Source organism: Arachis hypogaea, chromosome 19, assembly GCF_003086295.3.
Source record: "Arachis hypogaea cultivar Tifrunner chromosome 19, arahy.Tifrunner.gnm2.J5K5, whole genome shotgun sequence".
NCBI classification, from domain to species: Eukaryota; Viridiplantae; Streptophyta; class Magnoliopsida; order Fabales; family Fabaceae; genus Arachis; species Arachis hypogaea.
The window spans coordinates 26,896,151-26,919,650 of NC_092054.1; the positions used below are offsets into that span (position 1 = coordinate 26,896,151).

General features: G+C 33.1%; 1 protein-coding gene and 1 non-coding gene across 2 annotated transcripts; one reads left to right on the forward strand and one right to left on the reverse strand.

Moving 5' to 3' along the window:
• Positions 1-1,256: 1,256 nt before the first annotated feature.
• LOC112778169 (uncharacterized) lies at positions 1,257-2,322 on the reverse strand. The gene is made up of 5 exons (XM_025822519.1): positions 2,281-2,322; positions 2,048-2,159; positions 1,877-2,005; positions 1,770-1,783; positions 1,257-1,682 (listed from the first exon to the last, which is right to left on the reverse strand). The coding sequence occupies exons 1-5, from the start codon at positions 2,320-2,322 to the stop codon at positions 1,257-1,259; spliced, it is 723 nt and encodes a 240-aa protein (XP_025678304.1).
• A 13,432-nt stretch (positions 2,323-15,754) lies between these two features.
• Positions 15,755-15,861, forward strand: LOC112780965 (small nucleolar RNA R71). The gene has a single exon (XR_003191768.1). It is a non-coding gene; the product is annotated as a small nucleolar RNA R71 (small nucleolar RNA).
• Positions 15,862-23,500: the final 7,639 nt, after the last annotated feature.

Genomic DNA, 23,500 nt, shown 5'->3' on the forward strand with positions numbered 1-23,500 from the left:
TTATTATTATTATTATTATTATTATTGATAGAAATTTAAGAATATATATGTTTAAATAATGGTTAAAAATATATATATGTAAATATAGTTAGAAAATATTTTAATAAATGATAATATTTGAATTAGACTAATATGATAGATTAATAAAAAATCTATGTTTAGAATTTTTGTAATAATTTTAGAAATTATAATTAATTATTTAATTTTTATAATTAATTTTAGAAATTATAACTTTATAAATTATATTAATTTTTCATAACAATAAATAAACTAAATCGGTGCCGAATTTTTTGAAATAATGTTGATGCTTTTGATTAATAATTAGGTTTTGTAAAATATAATATAATGTGTTTGTTCATTGTTCATTGTTAGCTTTTGGATAATCAATTAAATTTAGAAGTTAAAATATTATTACTTAGTAAATTGGATTTAGTAAAATTGTTTGTTTTAATTAGATTTAGTAAAATTATGTATGATAGTTGTGTGATTTGAATTAATATTTGTTGTTGAGTTAATGATGAAAAATGATTAATAATGATAGTTAATTAATTGGTAGGTTAAGATGGTAATTACTAAATTTGGTAATTAACAAAAAATTTAGCATGATTTTAATAAATTAGTTGCTCTAGTTAGAAAATTATTATATTTTAGTAGCACTAATCGATTTACTCTGTTTGTGTTTAAAAAGGCCGCCAAGAAATATAAGAATTTTGTGAAAGATGTAAAGTGGGCAATCAGAAAGTAGATGTTGTGTTATTAACATTTTTTATGTATCAGTTAACTTTTTTATGTATCAATTAACTGTTCGATGTAAACTTACTTTGTATGACATGGAGTACTTGGAGAAGTTATAATGTTTTAAATGTAGTTAATTTATTGGACAAAATCTAAAGTTGCATATGTCATAGAGTAGATTGATATAAGTTACAATGTTTCAAATAGCATAATAATATATAATTCTACTGAGCATTATTTTCGGCAGGTGCACCAGCTCACTGACGGCATTTACTACGGCTGTGTCCCTCAGCCCCACATTGCCTACATCGCCGTGGAGGACGCAACATTCGCGTGTTCATCTCATTCAAGAAGCGCGTCATCCTGGGGCGACTTTTGGTCACGCATCTTAGGTACGAATTCGGTACGAATCGCGACCCGTTGTAAGCAGGCCATGTAGTAGGATTTCCCAGTAGCCTAAACCTAGCTTGGTAAACCCGTCGAACTTGGTCCATCTTATACAGATCATGCACATACACTTGCTAGTCCAGTCGTTGATTTGCATAACATGCAAACACATGTTGACACGGAATCCGGTCCACCTGGAACTCGCCATAGTCACATCGATGCAAATGGAGGTCGACGGCATAATTCAGTCCACTTGGCATCTCACGCACTTCAAATACCTCATTCTGCCTATCAAAGCAATTAACCTGGATGTTTCCTGATGCAAGTTGGTTTGCATGCAATTTCGAGGTCACAAGCTCAGAAAATACATTGTCAGCATTAAATCGAGCCTCCGCCTCGACTCTTTTTCGGGTGAATAGCTCGTTAAGCCTGTAGAATGTTGCTTTGACAAGTGCAGTGATGGTGAGATTGCGTGCACCCTTCAAAATAGAGTTGATGCATTTGACTAGGTTCGTCGTCGTGTGACCCCATGGATAACCACCATCAAATGCCAATGCATACTATTCGCGGGGGATTCGGTTTAACCAGTTAGTGTAAGCCTCGCCCCGTTCTCGTAAACGCTGGTAATGCACTTCGTACTCGCGCACCGTCCTCGAATATCCTGCACAATAACAAAAAGCAAACAAAAAAAAGATGACAAACACTTAATGAAGGTAACTCTGTTAATAACGAACTTCGAATTACTCAATGTTACCTATATTGACGACAAGTTTTTGCAGGTACGGCGCCTTGAATTTTCTCAGAAAGTTCGACTCAATATGCCTGATGCAAAACATGTGGAAAGCTCTAGGAGGTGACCAAGCTCCGTTACTGCGAGCCACAACTGCATTGATTGATTCGTGTCGGTCGGATATCAGTCACACACCATCCCGAGTCACAACATATTGTCGCAGGTTACTCAGAAAAAAGTCCCACGCATCAGAAGTCTCTCCCTCCACAATAGCAAATGCAATTAGGACGATATTGTTGTTGCCATCCTGTGAAATTGCCACTAACAGACAATCCTTATACTTTCCGTACAAGTGAGTCTCATATTGGCTTACAATGCTTGAATGCTCTAATGCAGGGGTAATAACTCCAAAAGACTCGATGCAATACCTGAATATCACTCACCAAGTCATCGTCTTGATATGCAGGCATAGTCTCAAAATGGACGACAGCTGATGGCTCCTTATGACACATGGCCTCAAACCATATAGGCAACGCTTCGTACGATGCTTCCCAACCTCCAAATATTTTTTTCTACTGCCTTTTGCTTAGCCAACTATGCTTTCTGATAATTGACGGTGTAGTTGAACTTTGATTGCACTTCTGCAAAAACTGATTTTACCTTTAACGAGGGGTCAGCCTCAACCAACGGCTTTATTGTTTCTGCAATTGTGTTCGAATCCAACTTTGAATGATCTTGAGAAATGATGGCTCTGGTACAGGTGTGAGTAGCATTATACCTCCTTATAACCCAACAATACTTTCTGCTGATCATGCTAACCCTGATAAGCCAATCACACCCTGACCCATATTGTGTACACTTCGCATAAAATGTCAACGGCTCTGACTCATACACCCGATAGTCTACACTTCTTCGGATCATATACTCTTTCATCGCCTTAATAATAGCTTCCCTGGAACTGAATTCCATACCCATGGCAAATTCACCATCTGCGACAATAGAAATTTCTGCCGTGATGGCAACCATACGAAAAATACTTAATACACGAATATTTAATAACTGAAATTAAAGGTAAATCAATACTCACTGCATCAATTATGATATAAATAAACTTTATGATATAAATAAACTTTACCTCAGGTTATTATCTCAATCTAAACAAAATAAAAAAATAAACACATAATTACCTAAATATTTAACTAAATATTAATTTATATTCAACTAAATCAATAACTAACTAAAAAAACTATTATCTTAAACTTACCTAAATAAACACATAAACAAATGTTAATTGAGTATATTTTCACATGTCACTTAACTATTTCGTCCATCGATCAAGATAAATTATTACAAAATTCTAATCCTATGATGCACGGACACTGACACGGACACGGGACACGACACGACACGAGACACGCCGACACGCAAAATTTAAAATCTTACATGACACGGGTACACGCATATATATAAAATATAAAGTATTTTTTAGATAAATTGTAATGATATTTTGATATTTTATTGATATTAAAATATAAATTAAAATTTTTAATTATTTTTAATGTCTTATTTTAATTATATCAAGTATTTAAAATATTTTTTGTTTTAATAAATAATAATATATACTATATATAAATTTATTTTAAGAATATATGTTAAGAATAAGACTGGACACACAGACACGTGATGGTATTTAGGTGTGTCCAGGCGTGTCCGGAGAAAAATTTTTTATTTTTTATTAAGACACGGTTGGACACAGCAGACACGCGTGTTGGACAAGTGTCGGTGAGTGTCGTGTCCGAAATGTGTCCGCCACATGCGGACACGATAACTCAGCGAAGTGTCCGTGCTTCATAGTTCTAATCTTTTTTATAAATATAGGCAAGTACGTACCTGCACTCATATATTCCAGAAACTCCGGAACATGCATGGTTTCCAAATCCAACACTCGCATGAAAGATGGCTCCTCAAACGGCACTTCGTTTGCGAGTGCATTTGCCACGTCTTTTACATTTGGAGCCATAGTGCCGTCACCTTGATCTTCATCTCTGTCTGGACCAACAACTTCGTAATTGCTTTCGAACTCTTCTTCACTGTCACTATTGTAATCTTCTTGTACAATATTCCGGTCGGCCTCAAATTGTTCGAATTTAATGTACAACTCGATGAACGAGATTCGAGCACGACTTTCAATATACATTGAAAACATCTCTTGCATACTCGCTTCGTCCATTACATATTTTGTTTCAAATTGGACGAATCCACCAAACATCGGTATGGGATATTTTTCTTGACATCTCAGAATCTATCTTCTCACAGATCACACCTTTGAGCTCTTCAAATGAGATTGTAAAGGAAATAACAACATCTAACGGATTTTCACAAATAAATTTTACTCCTTCAGATGTTTGTAACAAAATCTGACCAAAGTAATACACTTTTAAAAGAACTCTATCATCCATTTTTCTCACTCACCTAAATAAAAACAGAAACTTCACTACGAAAATTTTTTACTTCATATCAAAGAAAAAAGAACACCGGTAGAAGAAAGCAGAAAAAGAAGCCAAGCAAGAAGAAAAAGAACACGGGATCTGATATCTTCTTTACGAGTTACACACTTATATATATATATATATATATATATATATATATATATATATATATATATATATATATATATATATATATATATATATATATATATGTACACATAAATCGGACCAGTGATTACTTTCAGCTCATTCAAAAATAAATTATAATAATCAACTCGGACCATACGATTTGATATACGAATTTCTAAAAAAATTAAATATATATACAACACGAACGATCCGATTTGCTTTGTCGAAGATTCAAATTTTCTCTACTTTCAAATCGGACCCTCCAATTTAATCATCAACTTTTTCATACAAAGAACTCGCATGATCCGAATTTTTCACACTGTAACTCAGAAAAAGCTGTCCCACACATTGGTTTAAGACTCCAAAAATCTATAACCAATTGTACAACACATACGTGGTTTCCATAACCAAAAAAATAAGTCATCTATAGGAGCGTATTAAATATCATTCTATCCAGTATGTATGTGTTTTACACAGTACTATACAATATCAAAATAAAAAAAATACATAATAATCTATATATTAAATCACCAACTCAACAAGTTACTTCTGGAGTTTAAGAACAAAAATTAACATTTTTCAAATGTTATTCTAAGCGAAAAAAATTATAATATTTAAAAATAAATAATCAAAAATTATTTTGTCATTTATTTTTAGTTAGAGGTTACGTACTTGTAAAAATATTAAGAAAAATAAAGCTTTTTTACTTTTTTTTTTTAACCGCATAATAGTTGTTTGATTCTAGAAGAAACTGCAATCTTAAAACTCCAGATCATGGCTCATGGATTCATTAATTTTGTAATAATAATAATGCGCTATACAAGTAGATCTAACATTACACTTTAGGGTGGTAAAACGAATAGTCTATTTTTCATCCCACTAAAATTTGTTCAAAAATTAAGTTGGATTAGTATAGTCTGTCGAATAAAGTGAATTTAAAATGTTAATTTGCTTTTGTTTTATAGTAGATTCACGAGCTGATGGGATAGTCTGCTTAATTCTTTAAAATAATTAATAAAAAATAATAATTTAAAAATTAAATATAAATAAAAAATAGTTAAATTATAATATAATTTTTTATTTTTTTTTTAATTTTTAATTTAGATAGACTTCTTAAAATAATATCGGTTAATAAAATTATTTTTATTTTAAAAAATAAATCACATAATTTAAGTATATATATAAAAGTGTAAAATAAAATAAATAAAATTAATAACTAAAATAAGAATAAAAAAATAAAAAATATATTTAAAAATTATATAATTATGAATTTTTGTAACACTAATTATTTTTTATTTAATAAAAAATAAAATAAAATAACTTTTTATTCGGCAAATCAGTCTGCCAAAACTTATGGGTTTGGCAGTTTAAATTTGATAAATTTTTTTATTTCATAAATTTCAAATTCTAGTTCGATCTAATTTTTTTAGCAGGTTTGCATGATAAATTGATTTGACAAATTTATTTTATTTTACCACTCCTAACCACACTAAATAAGAAAAAGGAATTAATAAAGATGAGAAAATATAGTTGACAAAGAATAGGCTTTAAAAAGCTATTATTAATTAAAGATGCCTAATTTATTTAATTTAAGAAAACCAAAATTATTATGGTTCAAAAACCCAACCTAAATGACCAATTTAGATGGGCTATGTTTATTTTTTAAAAGTGGTTGAATACTATCATGGACATATTAATGTAAGTCTATACATCATCATCATCATCATCATCATCTCTTTTTCTTTCACCTTTCTATAATTCTGAATTAATACTCAATTTGATCCCTAAAATTTGGAATGGGACTCAAATTGATTTCTAAAATTACAATTGACTCAATTTAAACCCCAAAATTTATAATGGTAACTTGTGTTATCCCCTAAATTAATTTTCATGAATGACGTGTTGATTTTACACGTTAACTTGCTAAGATTTTGGCTCTTCGCTTAGGTTCTATATGATTGACACCTAGTAAATCTCTTAGAAGCTTGACTGGATCCCCAACATTCTCACAAAGACAAAATAACAAATTCAATTTGAAGATTTTAGAGTTCTGGGAGCGACAATCAAGTTTTTGGGAGTTTAATAGGTCTCGATTAGATGAAACTTGGGCGAGAAATTCAAATCGCAGTAAGTTAATATACTAAATCAACATGCCATTAATAGAGATCAATTTAAGAGATAATGCGAGTTACGATTATAAATTTCAAGATCCAATTTGGGTTCATTAAAATTTTAAGGATCAAATTAAATTCGACCTCAATATTCAAAATTCAAAATGAGTATTAACTCTATGATTATTCTTGTTTCATCCTCTTAACAAAAATAAATAAATAAAGAATAAGAAGAAAAAAATGCTATAATAATTATTTGGAGGAGGGGGAGAAATAAAAAAAACGCATTAATAATAGTAGCAATAAAAAAACGACAATAAAAAAAACACACTAAAAAAAACACTAAAAAAATTATGTGATTCATGCGCAGATTGTGTGAGTTGTTTTCATTTGATTTGGACCAATTTAATTGAATTTGATTGACAACAATATTTAGATTATAATGAGACACGATAAATCTTCTAAAATTTTATAAATGGAGTGCTAGGTAAATAATGACCATTTTGAACAATATGAATAACCACCAATTAAATAAAAATACACAACACTTTTAAATTAAGCATCTAAATCTTAATATTAAAATAATTATCCGTACATCTAGTAAAATAAACATCCAATATATCTATTGTTCATGTTAGAGAATTATTAAAATCAATTTAAATTCATTTACCACCTATAAATATCCCTTATATATTATACCTTTCATCACAATTAAATAATGCACTTTTCAAATTACTCTCTCAATCTCTTATTTCTAACCGTTCACATCATTTAATATTTTTATTATCAACCTATACTTTTTCATTTTACCATGATTAAAGATTTACGTTATTAGAATCCAGCACAAAACAGAACAAATTAATACATTAAAAAAGATGAAAAAATTTTAACTAATCCAAAAAATTAAACCAATTAAAAAAAAGACACTACTCGCCATCCACAAATACTAAATTATAGTTTCGTCAATCAAACATGTAAAAAAAAAAAAAAAAAAAGGAACCGACAGAAACTAACATAGTTTTCAACGTTGGGATTTCAACACTTCAAAACTATTAGGACAATACTCTTCACAAATATATATATATATATGTTGAGATTTCTACAACGTTGTTCTAATTTAGAATACTTTGTGAAGGTTTTATTACGACATATACAATAAGTTTATGGGAATAGCAGATTTCTAGTACGACTCCCCTGGTATTTCCTAGTATTTCTTGGTATTTTATTCGTAAAAATTATAAAGTCGTATTCTTTGTTTCTTACTACTTTATGTCTTTCAAATCAAATATTTTTCCAATCTTATGTTAAATAAGAGATATGTTTTATGATTGACAATTAAAATTAACTTAAATAAAATGAAGGCATGTAAATTTAATTTAACCTAAAATAATTTAAAATTGAATTAATATGTATTCTAAAACTACATATTAAAATTATTATAAATAAAGAAAATTGAATTATTTATTTTAATAAATATAAAATAAATATAATAAAAATTTAATTTTTTTTATATTTTTATAATTTTTATTAATAATCTTAATATGTTGTCTTAAATCACGTGATAGTTAAATTCTAAATTTTATTTTTTTTATTAAAATATTTTTTGTTACAAATGATGATGGTAAAAGATTAATGATAATAATAAATAATACACGTATATTTTACCATTTCAAAAAAAAAATTATCAAGAGCGGTTTAGTATACTTCGAGCTCAAAAAGCATCACAAAGAGATTTTTCAGCAAAGAAGTTAATGCCTATATCATCATGTTAAATAATCAAGATTTTAACATAGCTTGCTTGTTTATTTTTCTAACAATAACAACTTTAGTTAAAGAAACATGAAAAGAATCCTATGCCAAATGGTATTATATCTATGAAAGACAGACATTTTGTTGAGTTGTCGTGTCTATATATCAGACACATTTTAGACACGACATTTATCGATATTCGTTTGACATGTATGTCTGTTGTGTCCAACTGTCTCTTAATAAAAAATAAAATTCTTTTTTCGAATATGTTTGGCTAAATACTATCAAGTGTTAGCGTATCCAGTCTTATTCTTAACACATATTCTTGAAATAAATTTAGATATAGTATATATTATTATTTATTAAAATAAAAAAATATTTTAAATACTTGATATAATTAAAATAAAATATTAAAAATAATTAAAAAATTAATTTATATTTTAATATCAATAAAATATCAAAATATCATTATGATTTATTTAAAAAATATTTTATATTTTATATGTATGTATGTTCCATTTCTTTATAAAATTTTAAAATTTGTGTGTTGGTATATTCTGTGTGGTGTTATATCGTATTTGTATTAGTGTCAGCACATTATAATATTAAATTATAATGTTATTTAATAATAACAATTGCTCTCTTGCTTGGAGCCGTAGTAGAAAATAATAGTCCAATGGAAGAAGCACAATTCAAAACCGTCATCGTGATAATAAGAAGAAACCACCACACAAGATCGCTACCTGATGAGTTGTATGTGGTAGGAGAAGGCTATACCCTCTATAGCATTGCCAATGTGGCAGGGACCCATGTATCATAAAATCGAATCCTTTTATCCAAAATTCGAAGTTAATAATTTCTATAATCAATAAATATTAGCCAAGTTAATCATTTTATCAATATTTCAAAGGATTTAACATTGGCCCATAATCCAGGGATAACTAATGTTAACGTGAGTTAGTCATACACACTTTATTATTGAGATGAAGATGATGATGCTATGTAGAAGAAGAATATCAAAAGTAAATCAATATTTTACATATGCTACAAATTGCTAAGTAATTATAATCATGTCTTTTTTTTTTTTTTTCTATTTTACACAAACTTGATATGAAGAAGAAGGAGAAGATCTAGAAGAAAAATAGGAAGAAGGTCAATTTTATAAAATAGTTCGACGTTGGTTTAGTGTATTATATATGAATTTAAGATATGAAATAATCAGTAAGAATATTATGGATGAAGGAATAATTTAGATGAATAATTTAAAAAAATTGATAATTATATTATTGATATATTAAAGAGAGAATATAAAAGTTAGTGAAATTTGATATATTTGTTAGTTGATTATAATTTTTACAATGATTTATTTATAGGCTTTACAAGTTGTTAGATTATAATTTTTAGATAATACTAATTTTGGATATTTTTAGATATTAATCTCGATATTTCTATATACGAATATTATATATTTTTAGTACTTGATTTATTTACTTAACTTCTAGACTTTTCTATTATAATATTTAAGATATTTATTTTTATGAAACAAGATCATAAGAATTCTAGAGAATTCCACAAAAGTGTAGCATAATTAATACTTCTCTTTAATGTACATTTGTGTAACTCTAAGCATCTCTCGAAATAGTTTGAACTTTAATATTGGTAGTGCCTTAGTGAAGATGTTAGTCGGTTGCTCATCTATGTTGCAATACTCAATTTTTATCTTTTTCTCCAATATAGCTTATCGTATAAAATGATATTTGATAGCTATATGCTTGGTTCTACTATGATGAACTAGATTATTTGCTATTGCTATTGTTAACTTGCTATCACACAACATAGTTGTTGGTTATTCTTGTTGCTCTCCTATGTTTTTGAATATTTTCTTTATATATATTGCTTGACTAGTAGTATTTGCGGCAATAACATACACGGCTTCAGCGGATGATTGAGCCACAGTTTCTTGTTTTTTTTTTATGCCAAAGAAAATACTCCAATTCTAACGTAAATGCATATCCAGAAGTACTTTTCATGTCATCAATTGACATGCCCAATCACTATCGGTATATTGGTGCGGAATTTCTAACCACAGACTAACCGGCAAGTGCACCGGGTTGTACCAAGTAATAGCTCAGGTGAGTGAGGGTCGATCCCACGAGCATTGATAGATTAAGCAACAATGGTTAAATGATTTACTTAGTTAGACAAACAAAAAAAAGTGTTTTGGTATTCAAAAGTATTAAACAATAATTCAGAAATTAAAACAACAAGCAGTAAATTGATGAGAATAATATATGGAGAAATAGTTAAGGCTTCAGAGTTATCTATTTTCCGGATTAACTTTTCTTACTAACTATTTTAATCATGCAAGATTTAATTCATGCCAAACTATATGTGACTAGACCCTAATTCCTTAGACCTTTCTAGTCTCCTCTAAAATTCATCAACCGCCAATTCCTTGGTCACTTAATTCCAATTAGAGGGTGAAGTTCAATTCTAGTTTATATGCCACAGAAATCCAAATTACCCAAATATAAGAGGAGTATATGTCACGTATCCCGTTAAGTCCAGATAATTAGAAATTTAGGATAAATTATTTTCAAGCTGTTGTTCAAGTAAAGAGCTTTTCCAAGTTATACAAGAACTCAATTAGAACAAGGGTCATACTTCCGTTCCACCTAAATTCATAAGATAAAGAACGAAAATAATTCTTGAAATAGAAATCAATACATGAATTAAAATAGAAAAATAATAGTATCAATCCATACAATAGACAGAGCTCCTAACCTTAACAGTGGAGGTTTAGTTACTCATGAAAAAGAGTGAAAACTAAAATTCTGGTAAACTGTAAATTGGGTTGAGGTAGAATGAAAAGTGGAATAATGTTCGAATCCCCAGAAGAGAAGTTTCTTTTCTCTTTTATATCTAATCCTAATTAATTTAAAATCTATCTTCTAAAACTAAAATAATATCTTTTCCTATTTTAAAATAAAGTTTAAATCAGAATTAATTAAATAATCATTATTTTCTGCGTTTTCTGCACGTGGCGCATGTCATGCATACACGTCAATCACGCGTACGCGTCAGGTACGCGCACGCGTCGCTGAGCAAATCTCCAAATCACGCGCACGCGTCAGGTACGCGCGCGCGTCGCTCCTTGCTGTCATCTCCTTTAATTCTTGTGCTGATTCCATTTGTGCAAGCTTCCTCTCCATCCTCTAAGCCATTCCTGCCTTATATAGCCTTCTTCTCTTTTTTCTGCGGAAGCTCCATCAAATCCAACCAAATGCTACCTAAAATAAATAGAATTGCACACGACTCAAAGTAGCATTCATAGTGGTTAAAAGATAATTAATTCTTGATTAAACTCAATCAAATTAAATACAAATTCACTAGAAAAAGATAGGAAAGATGCTCACGCATCACAACACCAAACTTGAATTGTTGCTTGTCCCCAAGCAACCAAACTAATATAGGCTTAGAATGTGAATTTGCATGAAAATGAGAGTTTGATTAAGCTCATGTCTCTTCTTATAGTGGGGTTTACAACTGTAATCTTGAATAGTTTTGGCATCTCACTCTCCTTTGAATCAGAAGGATGTCACTGTCATTCGGAATTAGAATTCGGATAATATTATGAATTCTCTAATCTTTTATTCTTCAGTTTAATCCTTGAATACAGCAAATTCCCTTTAATTCTCTTTTCTTTGGTGCTTTGCACCTTGAACCTAGCCGTGACTTTAAATGTTTTGTCTCAAGCTTCACTTGACACAGAAACACCACAAGCACTTAACTGGGGAACTCTCTTTAAGTTCTGATTTTCCTTTCAGTTACTCCCAGACAGTGGTGTTCAAAGCCTTTGGCATACTCTGTTAATTGCAATTGGCCTCGACTCTAGATATTCTGTCTCAAGGATTACTTGACACAAGAACACCACAAGCATATGACTAGGGAAACAACTCTTTGAGCGTTTAATCATGTCTGACCTCCCTAGTCATTGATGCTCAGAGTCTTAGACCTTGCTTTTATATCCCTTTTTTTTCTTTTTCTTTGCTGTTTCTTTTGCTTCAAGGATCAAATTTTACAAATTTCAGAAAATTCATAATAGTTCTCTAAATTCCTTTTCCTTATACATGAACATTCTTTTATTCAAATTCAAATATGCACTGTTCATGTCATGCATTCAGAATCACAAATAATACCACCACATTTAAGTAAATAAGATTACTCTTAAATATAAACTCAATTTCTCATGTAATACATCACTTCTTTTTCTTTTGAATTCAAGCTCAGTGGGTAATACATGAGACAATTTTTTTTAACTAAAAGCAAATGACAGAATGAAACTAAATCTAAGAACTGAAAGTACTAAAGATCATGCAGGCAATCAAACCAACAGAAAACAGAAGACAACAAAATAAGAACCGAAGAGAAATAGAATGAAAGGAACTCAACCACCTCAGTTATGCTAGTGGCCATCTCATTCCTCCATGAAGAACATTTATCTCCCTTTGGTGCTATTAAAATAAACAGAAAAGGCTAAAAGCGAAGCGACAACACCAAACTTAAAAGTTTACTTGTCCTCAAGCAAAGAAAATCTGAAAACAAAACAAATAGTATGATGAAAGAAGAATAAAAGGATAAAAGAACAAGAGAGAATTAGGATTGGGGGTGGAAGATTTGAAATCAGGCGCTGAGGTGGTTTAATTGGGCGTTGCATGCGATGCATACGTGTAAGGCACGCGTACGCGTGGATTGCGCGAATTTCAAATGACGAGTACGCGTCTGGGAGGCGTACGCGTGGACGGCCAGGATGGGAAAACAACGCGCACGCGTCAGGGACGCGTACGCGTGATGGGGCTTGTGCGCCCAGCACAGTTCCAGCCCCACACCATCATAACTCTCTGGCCATACACCTATTTACGCCGATTTGCAGGGTCACGCGTACGCGTGGGGGATGCGTACGCGTGGACTGGTGAAAACGCAAGCGACGCGTACGCGTGAGGGACGCGTATGCGTGGACTTGCTTGTGCGCCAGGCACACCACCAGCACTACTCCTGTCCAACTCTCTGTTAAATATTATTTTTCACGCACACACATACGACGCGTACGCATCAGCGACGCTTGCGCGTTGTGTGCTCTTTTTTTTTAAATGTTCGGTTCCTGTTCTAAAATAGCTGCATGATCAGAACACACGTAAAACGAAAGAAAAACAGTGAAAACTCAATAAAAAATCAAATAAATAAGAAAATCACTACTACGAAAAATAACTAAGGATCCGAAATTATCGGGTTGCCTCCTGATAAGCGCTTCTTTACCGTCACTAGCTTGACGGTCAGCTCCTCTAAGGAGGAGGATCATAGGGGCTCAGCTCTTCACCCATTACTTTGAACTTCTTTCCTGTGTCTCCATAAATTAGCTCAATATGCTCCAGAGAGAGGATTCTGTTGACTGTATAAATCCACACTGGATTGTTAGTCAACACCACTTTTATTCCTGGGGAGAAACCTTCAGTGGGGATCTTTTTGTTTCTCCATCCTCTTGGTACTTTCTTCTTTTTGAGAATATCCTCCTTGGTGGATGATGCATTCCCGACACCAAACTTAGGTTTGATGTCAGGAGGAATTTTATTGATTGTCACCAAAGGAGGTTTGAGCTGCAGATTCTGCCGTGCATCATCAGGGGGTTCTTGAAGGTTTGGATTAATAAACTTAGTCTGCATGCACCTCTCTCCTTTACCTGCTTAATGTATATCTTTGAAGACATGAAAGATCAGTTGCTCATTATGCACTCTGAGCACTAATTTACCCACTTCTACATCAATTAGAGCTCTCCCAGTGGCTAGGAATGGTCTTCCTAGAATTATAGAGGCATTCTCATCCTCCCCCGTGTCAAGAATCACAAAATCTGCTGGGAGGAAGAACTTACCCACTTTGACCAAGATATTCTCCACTAATCCGTATGCAGGCTTTATAGATTTGTCTGCCATCTGTAATGTTATCCTTGTGGGTTGTGCCTCTTGGATTTGCAACTTCTTCATCACAGACAAGGGCATTACATTGATACTTGCTCCCAGATCACATAATGCTTTCTCAAAGGTTGTGCTCCCAATGGTGCATGGAATTTGGAAGCTCCCTGGATCCGACATCTTCCTTGGTAAGTTATTCTGAATGATAGCACTACATTCCTTAGTCAGGACTACTGTCTCATCTCCCTTTAAAGGCTTCTTCTTTGACAACAACTCCTTCATGAATTTGACATAGAGAGGCATTTGCTCCAAAACTTCAGCAAAAGGAATATTGATTTGCAACTTTCTGAAGACTTCCAAGAACTTTGAAAACTGCTTGTCCTTGGTTTCCTTTTGAAGTCTCTGAGGATATGGCATTTTAGGCTTGTACTCAGGAGCCTTTGGCAATGTAGGATAAGTGTCAAGAGAGTCTGGGAATGGGTTGTCCGCACGCTTTGGAGGGACATGCTCTACTTCTTCCTTCTTCTCCTTTGTAGCTTCTTTTTCAATTGGCTCCTCATTAACTTGTGCTTCCATACCTGCCACTTGTCCACTTATCAAGGTGATAGCCTTGCATTCCTCTCTTGGAATTGGAATTGTGTTACCAGGAAGGATATTAATGGTCCTCTTATCAATTTCATTAACTTTTGTGGCTAATTGACCCATTTGAATCTCCAAGTTTTGAATTGTATTTGCAGACCTCTCAGGTATTTGCTTGCTCAGTTGGCCCATTTGCACCTCCAAGTTTCTAATGGAAGCTCTGGTTTCCTGCATAAAACTCCTCATATCTCCCAATTATAATCTTGTTGGGATTGAGAGTTTGTCTGCTGAGGTGGTTGTTGTTGATGAGACTGAAATTGACGGTTATTATGATTGTTCTATTGGAAACCGCCCTGAGAATTATTGTTGAAATTCTGAGATCTCTGAGGTTGGTCCATCCACCCAAGATTATATGTCTTAGAGTATGGATCATTATTGGGGTTTCTAGGACCACTCCCCATGTAATTTACCTGTTCAGAAAAAGATTGAGCATAATCATAATTCTTATTTTGTACAAAATTACTTGTCATGTCATAAGAGACCTCTTGAGGTGGAGTTTGGGTGTTGATAGCTGAGACTTGCATGCCACCCATCTGCTGAGTAAGTAAATTTATTTGCTGAGACATAAGCTTGTTCTGGGCAAGAATAGCATTAGCAGCTTCCATTTCCAACACACCTCTCTTCTGAGAAGTCTCTGAGTTCACAGGATTCCTGTTAGATGAGTATAAATATTGGTTGCTAGCAACCAACTCAATAAGCTCAATAGTCTCCTCCGGTGTCTTTTTCTTGTGCAATGAACCACCTGCAGAATTTTCTAAGCACATCTTGGACATTTCACCTAAGCCTTCATAAAAGATATCTAGTTGGGTCCATTTGGAGAACATGTCTAGAGGGCATTGCCTAGTCAGTAGCTTGTATCTCTCCCAAGCTTCATAAAGAGTTTCACCATCTTTCTGCTTGAAGGTCTGTACCTCCACTCTAAGCTTAGTCAGCTTCTTTGGTGGGAAAATTTAGTAAGAAACTCAGTAACAACCTTGTCCCAAGTATCCAAACTCTCCTTGGGTTGGGAATCTAACCATAGCTTTGCTCCATCCCTCAGAGCAAATGGGAAGAGCATGAGTTTGTACACCTCTGGGTTCACTCCATTTGTCTTCACAGTATCACGAATCTGCAGAAAATTAGAAATAAATTGATTTGGGTCTTCGTGGGGAAGACCATGATACTGGCAGTTTTGTTGCACGAGGGTGACCAATTGTGCCTTCAACTCAAATTTGTTCACAGCTATAGGAGGAACCACAATGCTTTTTCTATAAAGATCTGTAGTAGGAGCAGAGTAAGAGCCAATCACTCTCCTTTGTTGCTCATTCCCATTCGGATTTGCCACATTGGCATTAACAGCATTATTAGGATCCATAGTGGATTCTGCAGCCCTGTAAAATCTTGCTTGTTGCAAACGCCGCCTGAAAGTCTTTTCAGGTTTAGGATCAAGGTCTAAGAGAGATTCCTTGTCTTTGTTTCTGCGCATAAACAAACAGAAAATAAGAAAAGATGGTAATCTCTACGTCAGAGTGCAGAGAATTTCCAGTGAGGTAACCTGTGTAAAAGAAATAAAATAAAACAATGAAATACTTAAAGCTGAAAGATTTCAAAAATTATAAAAATAATAAACAGGAAATTTAAACTAAAAAAAAACTAGGGGACACCAAACTTAATTTCAGAAATTAAAGAAAAATATTAGTGCTATTTTTTATTTATATTTTTTTTAAATAATAAAGCAAAATTTAAATAAAATTAAAATTAAAATGCCTAATCTAAGGAATCAAACACTAATAGTTGTTAATCACAGTCAATCCCCGGCAACGGCACCAAAAATTTGGTACGAAATTTCTAACCACAGACTAACCGGCAAGTGCACCGGGTCGTACCAAGTAATACCTCAGGTGAGTGAGGGTCGATCCTACGAGAATTGATGGATTAAGAAAAAATGGTTAAATTATTTACTTAGTTAGACAAACAGAAAAGAGTGTTTTGGTATTCAAAAGTATTAAACAATAATTCAGAAATTAAAACAGCAAGCAGTAAATTGATGAGAATAATATATGGAGAAATAGTTAAGGCTTCAGAGTTATCTATTTTTCGGATTGATTTTTCTTACTAACTATTTCAATCATGCAAGATTTAATTCATGGCAAACTATATGTGACTAGACCCTAATTCCTTAGACCTTTCTAGTCTCCTCTAAAATTCATCAACCGTCAATTTCTTGGTCACTTAATTCCAATTAGAGGGTGAAGTTCAGTTCTAGTTTATATGCCACAGAAATCATAATTACCCAAATATAAGAGGATTATATGTCACATATCCCGTTAAGTCCAGATAATTAGAAATTTAGGAGAAATTATTTTTAAGCTGCTGTTCAAGTAAAGAGCTTTTCCAAGTTATACAAGAACTCAATTAGAACAAGGGTCATACTTCCGTTCCACCCAAATTCATAAGATAAAGAACAGAAACAATTCTTGAAATAGAAATCAGTACATGAATTAAAATAGAAAAATAATAGTATCAATCCATACAATAGACAGAGCTCCTAACCTTAACAGTAGAGGTTTAGTTGCTCATGAAAAAGAGTGAAAACTAGGATTCTGGTAAACTGTAAATTGGGCTGAGGTGGAATGAAAAGTGGAATAATGTTCGAATCCCTAGAAGAGAAGTTTCTTTTCTCTTTTATATCTAATCCTAATTAATTTAAAATCTATCTTCTAAAATTAAAATAATATCTTTTCCTATTTTAAAATAAAGCTTAAATCATAATTAATTAAATAATCAGCGTTTTCTGCGTTTTCTGCACGTGGTGCATGTCACGCTTACGCGTCAATCACACGTACACGTCGACGGTCTTCTTTGCGTGTCACGCGTACGCGTCAGGTACGCGCACGCGTCGCTGAGCAAATCTCCAAATCACACACACGCGTCAGGTACGCGCATGCGTCGCTCCTCGTTGTCATCTCCTTTAATTCTTGTGCTGATTCCATTTGTGCAAGCTTTCTCTCCATCCTCTAAGCCATTCCTGCCCTATATAGCCTTCTTCTCTTTTTCTGTGGAAGCTCCATCTAATCCAACCAAATACTACCTAAAATAAACAGAATTGCACACGACTCAAAGTAGCATTCATAGTGATTAAAAGATAATTAATTCTTTATTAAACTCAACCAAATTAAATACAAATTTACTAGAGAAAGATAGGAAAGATGCTCACGCATCATATATCCAAATAAATTTGGATCTTCAGTAGATTTATAGTGAACGCCATAATCCTTTGTGTTTTATAGATATCTTAAAATCCTTCTTGCAGCTCCATAGTGCTTCTGACTTAGTTTTTGCATGAATATTGATAATAGACTTATTGCATATATGATATCGGGTCTTGTGGTAGTTAGATAAAGGAGGCTTCCAATAAGACTTTTATATTGTGAAGCATATGCCTCTCCAGATTCATCTTCTTTTTATAATTTCTCATTATGGACTAGAGGAGTAGATACTGCTTTGTAATTATTCATCTTGAACTTTTGCAACAGATTTTGAGTATATTTCTTTTGTGAAATAAAAATTCTATCTTCATTTTAGTTTACCTTAATGCCAAGAAAATAGTGCATCAATCCTAAGTCAATCATCTCACATATTTGCTTCATTTCTTCTTTGAAAATTCACTGATCATGGTCTCATTGTTTCCTGTGTAGATAAGATCGTCAACGTACAAGAAAACTATGAAAATGTTTGAATTACTGTGTCTTGATGTAGAGTGTAGGCTCACTTTTGCACATCCAGAATTCATGATCAATGAAATATTTATTAATTCGACTATTCTATGCTCGCGGAACTTGCTTGAGTCTATAGAACGCTTTCTTTAGTCTTAGCACCTTGTATTCAAGTCCTTCTATAATGAACCCTTGTGGTTGATCAACGTATACTTCTACATTAAATTAATACAACTACTCCCAATCACACACTTCATTAAACAAATTTAATCACTGATTTAACAAAAGCCGTAACAAAGTACTAAACTCACCAAAAAATCTGAAAAAATAAAATAACCATACCAACAATAAATCTGATGATAGTGGCTGCAAGGTCTCTTTACCGGGGTGGTGATAGAGGCGTCTGTGACAGCGACGTGAATAGCAACCGCAGTGGAGGATGTGGCAGAAACAATAGCAGTAGCAGAATCGACAATGACGTTGATGAGTCCTTATTTGATGATGTATTTTGACTCAATTAGGATGGATTCTAGCACATAAACTCACACTTAAGCACCAAAATAGCATGCTTTTGTGATTTCTCCGGAATTTGATTCTAAATGTGAAAACATACAATTTTGTACTTAAATTGAGCAATTTAATTTCATTTTTTATGCCATTCGATGTCGTGATATGTTTTGTGAGTGATTTCAGGTCATTTAGGCAAGGTTGGCTAGGCAAAAGTAGAAGAAAGCATGTAGAAGGGAGAACACATGAAGAAAACAAGGAAAAGTACACACAGCAAAATGTGCGTGTGCACAACTACCTGTGCGTACGCACAGAAGAACTTTCAGCCAAGTGTGCGTACGCATACATCTGTGCGTACGCACAGGACCCTGCACGTGATTTCATTAATAAAACATGTGCTGCGCGATTTCTGAGAGATTTTGGCCCATTTTGGAAGGCTTGAAGGCTGAATTGGAGTGCTATATCAAGGGGAATTCAACACATATGAAGGAGAGCTCACTCTAGATTAGAAAAATACATAGTAGGAGTAGGAGTAGTGTAGATTAGAAAATTCTCTTTTAGGGTTCTAATTAGTGTTTATCAATTTCAATTGTAGCATTTTATAACAAGCTTTGATTTTGGATTTCACTTCTTTAATTGTAAGTACTCTCAATTTCCTCTTTAATTAAAGCACTTTTACTTTCATTTCCTTCTGGTTCAAGTTACTTTGTTCATATTTGCAATTTTGAGTTTCTTGAAGTTTTGATTGATGAATTTTATGTTTTATGCTTTCTTTATGTTTGATTGCTTGTTTATTGTGGGTTTTATGAATAGTTGGTTATAGTTTTCTATTTTTCCTTGCAATTTTTCATGTTTTATTTTTATGCACACAAGGTGTTTGTGAAAATGCCAATTATGAGTTTTGAGTAGATTTTCACACCTTGGCTTGGGATTTGAGTTCCTAAGATACTAGAGTCATAATGTCTGACATTTAGTGGTAATTCTTGGGTAGTTAATTGACTCTTGTTTTCATTGACGCTAGCTTTTTATCATCTAATTTGATAAGTTAGCTAGGACTTATGGATTAAGGTCAATTATGCTTGCTTGACTTATCCCTTGATGTCTGGGGTTAAATAAGCGAGACTAACTCATGATAATTACCATAGTTGTGGTTATGGCAATGATATGATTCCTTAGATCCTCACTCCCAAGTCAAGGCTCGTTATGCATATCTTAGCATTTTCACTAGTTTTGACTTTGTTTCCTTTTTACTTGTATTAATATCAATTTTGATCATTCCTGAGTTCTTTTATTTTTTAAGTTCTTTTAATCTTTTATTCCTTGATTTGGAAACCACTACCCTTTTGCCCTAACAACCGAAAGCGTAACACTTCAATTGCATTCCTAGGGAGAACGACTCGAGGTCTCATTACTCTTGATTTCGGTTTATGTTTTGTATTTGAATATCTAAACTTTGATGTTGAGAGTTAGTTGTTGATTTAGCTATACTTGCAACGAAGAGATTATTATTTTGAGAAATTCTAGATCGACATTAATTCCCACACTCATCAGACGTGCAGCAGCGGCGACAGCAGGTGCTCTAGGTGATGACGATGACGACATGCTCCCGGTGGTAGCGACGGTAACAGCTTCAACGGAAAGAGAGAGAGAAGACGAGAAGAGAGAGAAAGAGAGAGAGAGAGAGAGAGAGAGAGAGAGAGAGAGACAATGTTCGTAAAAGTGAGAAGGAATGGTTTCACATTTGAATTTTACCCCAATTTTACCGTTGGATTTATTGGCAGATTAATCTGATGGTAAATCACCAAAACAATACGTTTCACTAAACCATGATACCGACAGAAAATTTGACGGTAAAATTGGTGTGGGTGAGTTACGGTTTTTCGCCAATAATTACCATCGTGTTTAGCGACGAAAAATATGTTCCGATGATAATCTTTTATGGCGGCGAATTTCTCCTCTTTTTCATCAGAAAACCCGACACTAAATTTGCCGGTACAGGTCGACCCTAAATCCGACAATAATTCTGACGGTACTTGGCGTTTTTTCTTGTAGTGTGGTAGCTTCCCAAGCTCAACTTGTTGTACTTGAAAAATAATAGCCAAGTTTGAGAGAAGAGTCTAAATTAAATAAAAATAAAACTAAGAGTTATTATCAATAATGAAAATATGGTAAGCCCCGAAACTTGACCTGTTTATTTTTAAGAGAAGCAGGTTGAGCTTTTATAAAAATCAAGTTACAACTCAGTAGGATATAAATGAGATGCGATTTGTGTTATAATTCGGAGATATAAGGGTTAGCCCCTAAAATCAACTTGATAATCTTGAAAATAAAGTTTATCAAGCTTGTCATTGGGAAAGATGTTGCTTATATTATTGTATTTTTGGACGAGCTTGTAGTTGATTGTTTGTTGGATTGACCCTGAATTTATAAGTGTCAGCTTGCTTTGACTGATTCCGACTTATAAATACCAATTTTTTTAGAGTGATTTCGAATTATAATTGCCAATTTGTTTGAAATAATTCCAACTTATAGGTGTCGGCTTGTTTGGATTGATTCCGACTTATAATTGCTAGTCTGTAGGAAGTGATTTCAACTTATAGGCATCGGCTTGTATGGATTGATTCCGACTTATAACTATCAATTTATTTTCGTATGATAACTTTAATATTGATTTGTCGTAATATATGTAGTGTGTAGAAAAAAAAGTAGTTAAACTAAAAGCAAGAATAATAACTAAAAATAAAGAATGATGAAGTTAAAAATAATGTATTAGTTATTAAAGATTACCCTCTTAACATAGAAGGTACAGAATGGAGTGTCTCGTTAAAACCCCTCCAAACAAAACCCAGTGTGAGAAAAATCTTGTGAGTGAAAAAAGAGTACATCTTCAAGTCCTAACTTACAACTTAGCTATGGTATAGCTTCATGGATATTACGTTCCAAGTACCAGGTAGTTCTTTGTCTAGTAGTTTTTAAAGGGTATAAGTCCCTTTGCTAATCACTTTGCTAATTCAAAAAGGTTCTTTTGGTCATCCTCTTTTGACTGTGTTGGTTTGTTGATTTGCCAAGCTTGTCTAAGTTGTTCAATTTTCATCTGTTCAACTGCTTTTTCTTGAAATTTTGCTAAAGTCTTCAGCTTGGCAACATCAACAGTCTCCTAGAACTTGCCAGGACAAAGACCACTCTTAAAGGAATGGAGGTAGACGTCGAGGTTGAGGTTGGGATCTCCATTGCTATCTTATTAAACCTTATCATATAATCATAGAGACTTTCGTGTTGACCTTGTTTGATTGTGCTAAGTTAGTCAGAATTATGGACATAGATCTTGGATGCTGCAAAATTGTTAGTGAAAAAGTCGGCTAGTTCCTGAAAAGTAGAGAGAGAATCTGTAGGTAAAGATGAAAACCATAGTAAAGCAAAACGATCTAAAAAAGTAAAAAAATAACAATATAATATTGGGTCAGAAGCGTCATTAAGAAACATCATCGAATGAAACTTGGTGATGTGAATATTGGGGACACCAATTTCGTCATAGGGTTTTAGCGTTGTCGGCATAGTAAATTTTTTGGGTATTTAAAAGCTCATGATCTCTTTTAAAAAGGGTTGGTTCATTTTACTGGCGACTTTAGAGTGACTACCACCGTAGTCTTGACTTCCGAGGTATGGACGTACGCTCTCATTGATAGCCAATAGTTTGGTCTCAGTGGGAGGAGGAGGAGGAGGTGGATTCGTTTGCTCATCCACCATTAATTACAACAAACAAAAGAGGGTAAAAAATCGAGCAGAGAAGATGATAGTATGGTTAGATTTAAACTCGTGGTCCACGGTGGGCGCCAAATTTTTCTGTGTAGTAAACCTGGCGATAGGTATAACTCGTCCTGTTCAGGGTTTGAACTCTTCTTCTGAGAACTGGTGGCAGTGGGCACTTATAAAGGCACTTGTAAAGGTACTTGTAAAGGTACTCCGGCGCTCAAGTAAGAAAGAGTGTGAAATGAGTATAATGTGTATTCAGAGTGAATAATGTACTTTTCTTATTTTGGCTTTTTTTTTTTAACAGGGTTTGAATTTGAACGTGCTATATTGTGGTTACCAAGTTGACCTATTACTGCAAAGTTGTTAGATATGTTAGCCTGATTTTATGGTAATCGCTCCTAAAAAAATCATTAAAAGGGAGAAACCACGTATCTTTGATTTAGTTTTATTTATATAGTTCCGATTCACAGGTAGTTCAGGTTGAGGAATTAGTAACGGATCACATATAAAAATTATCAATTGAAAAAGTTTTTATAAAAAATATAAAAATTAAAATAATAAATTTAAAATTTCGGCTAAAGAATTTTAATAGAAAAAAATAGTTGATTAA

Bases quoted from the DNA above. Each gene is read 5' to 3' on its own strand.
- LOC112778169 (XM_025822519.1), bottom strand. From the start codon at position 2,322: ATGCCTGCATATCAAGACGATGACTTGGTGAGTGATATTCAG. The intron at 2,160-2,280 runs GTATTGCATCGA...GCAATTTCACAG, and splicing joins ACTTGGTGAGTGATATTCAG to GATGGCAACAACAATATCGT. The intron at 2,006-2,047 runs GTGTGTGACTGA...CAATCAATGCAG, and splicing joins ATATGTTGTGACTCGGGATG to TTGTGGCTCGCAGTAACGGA.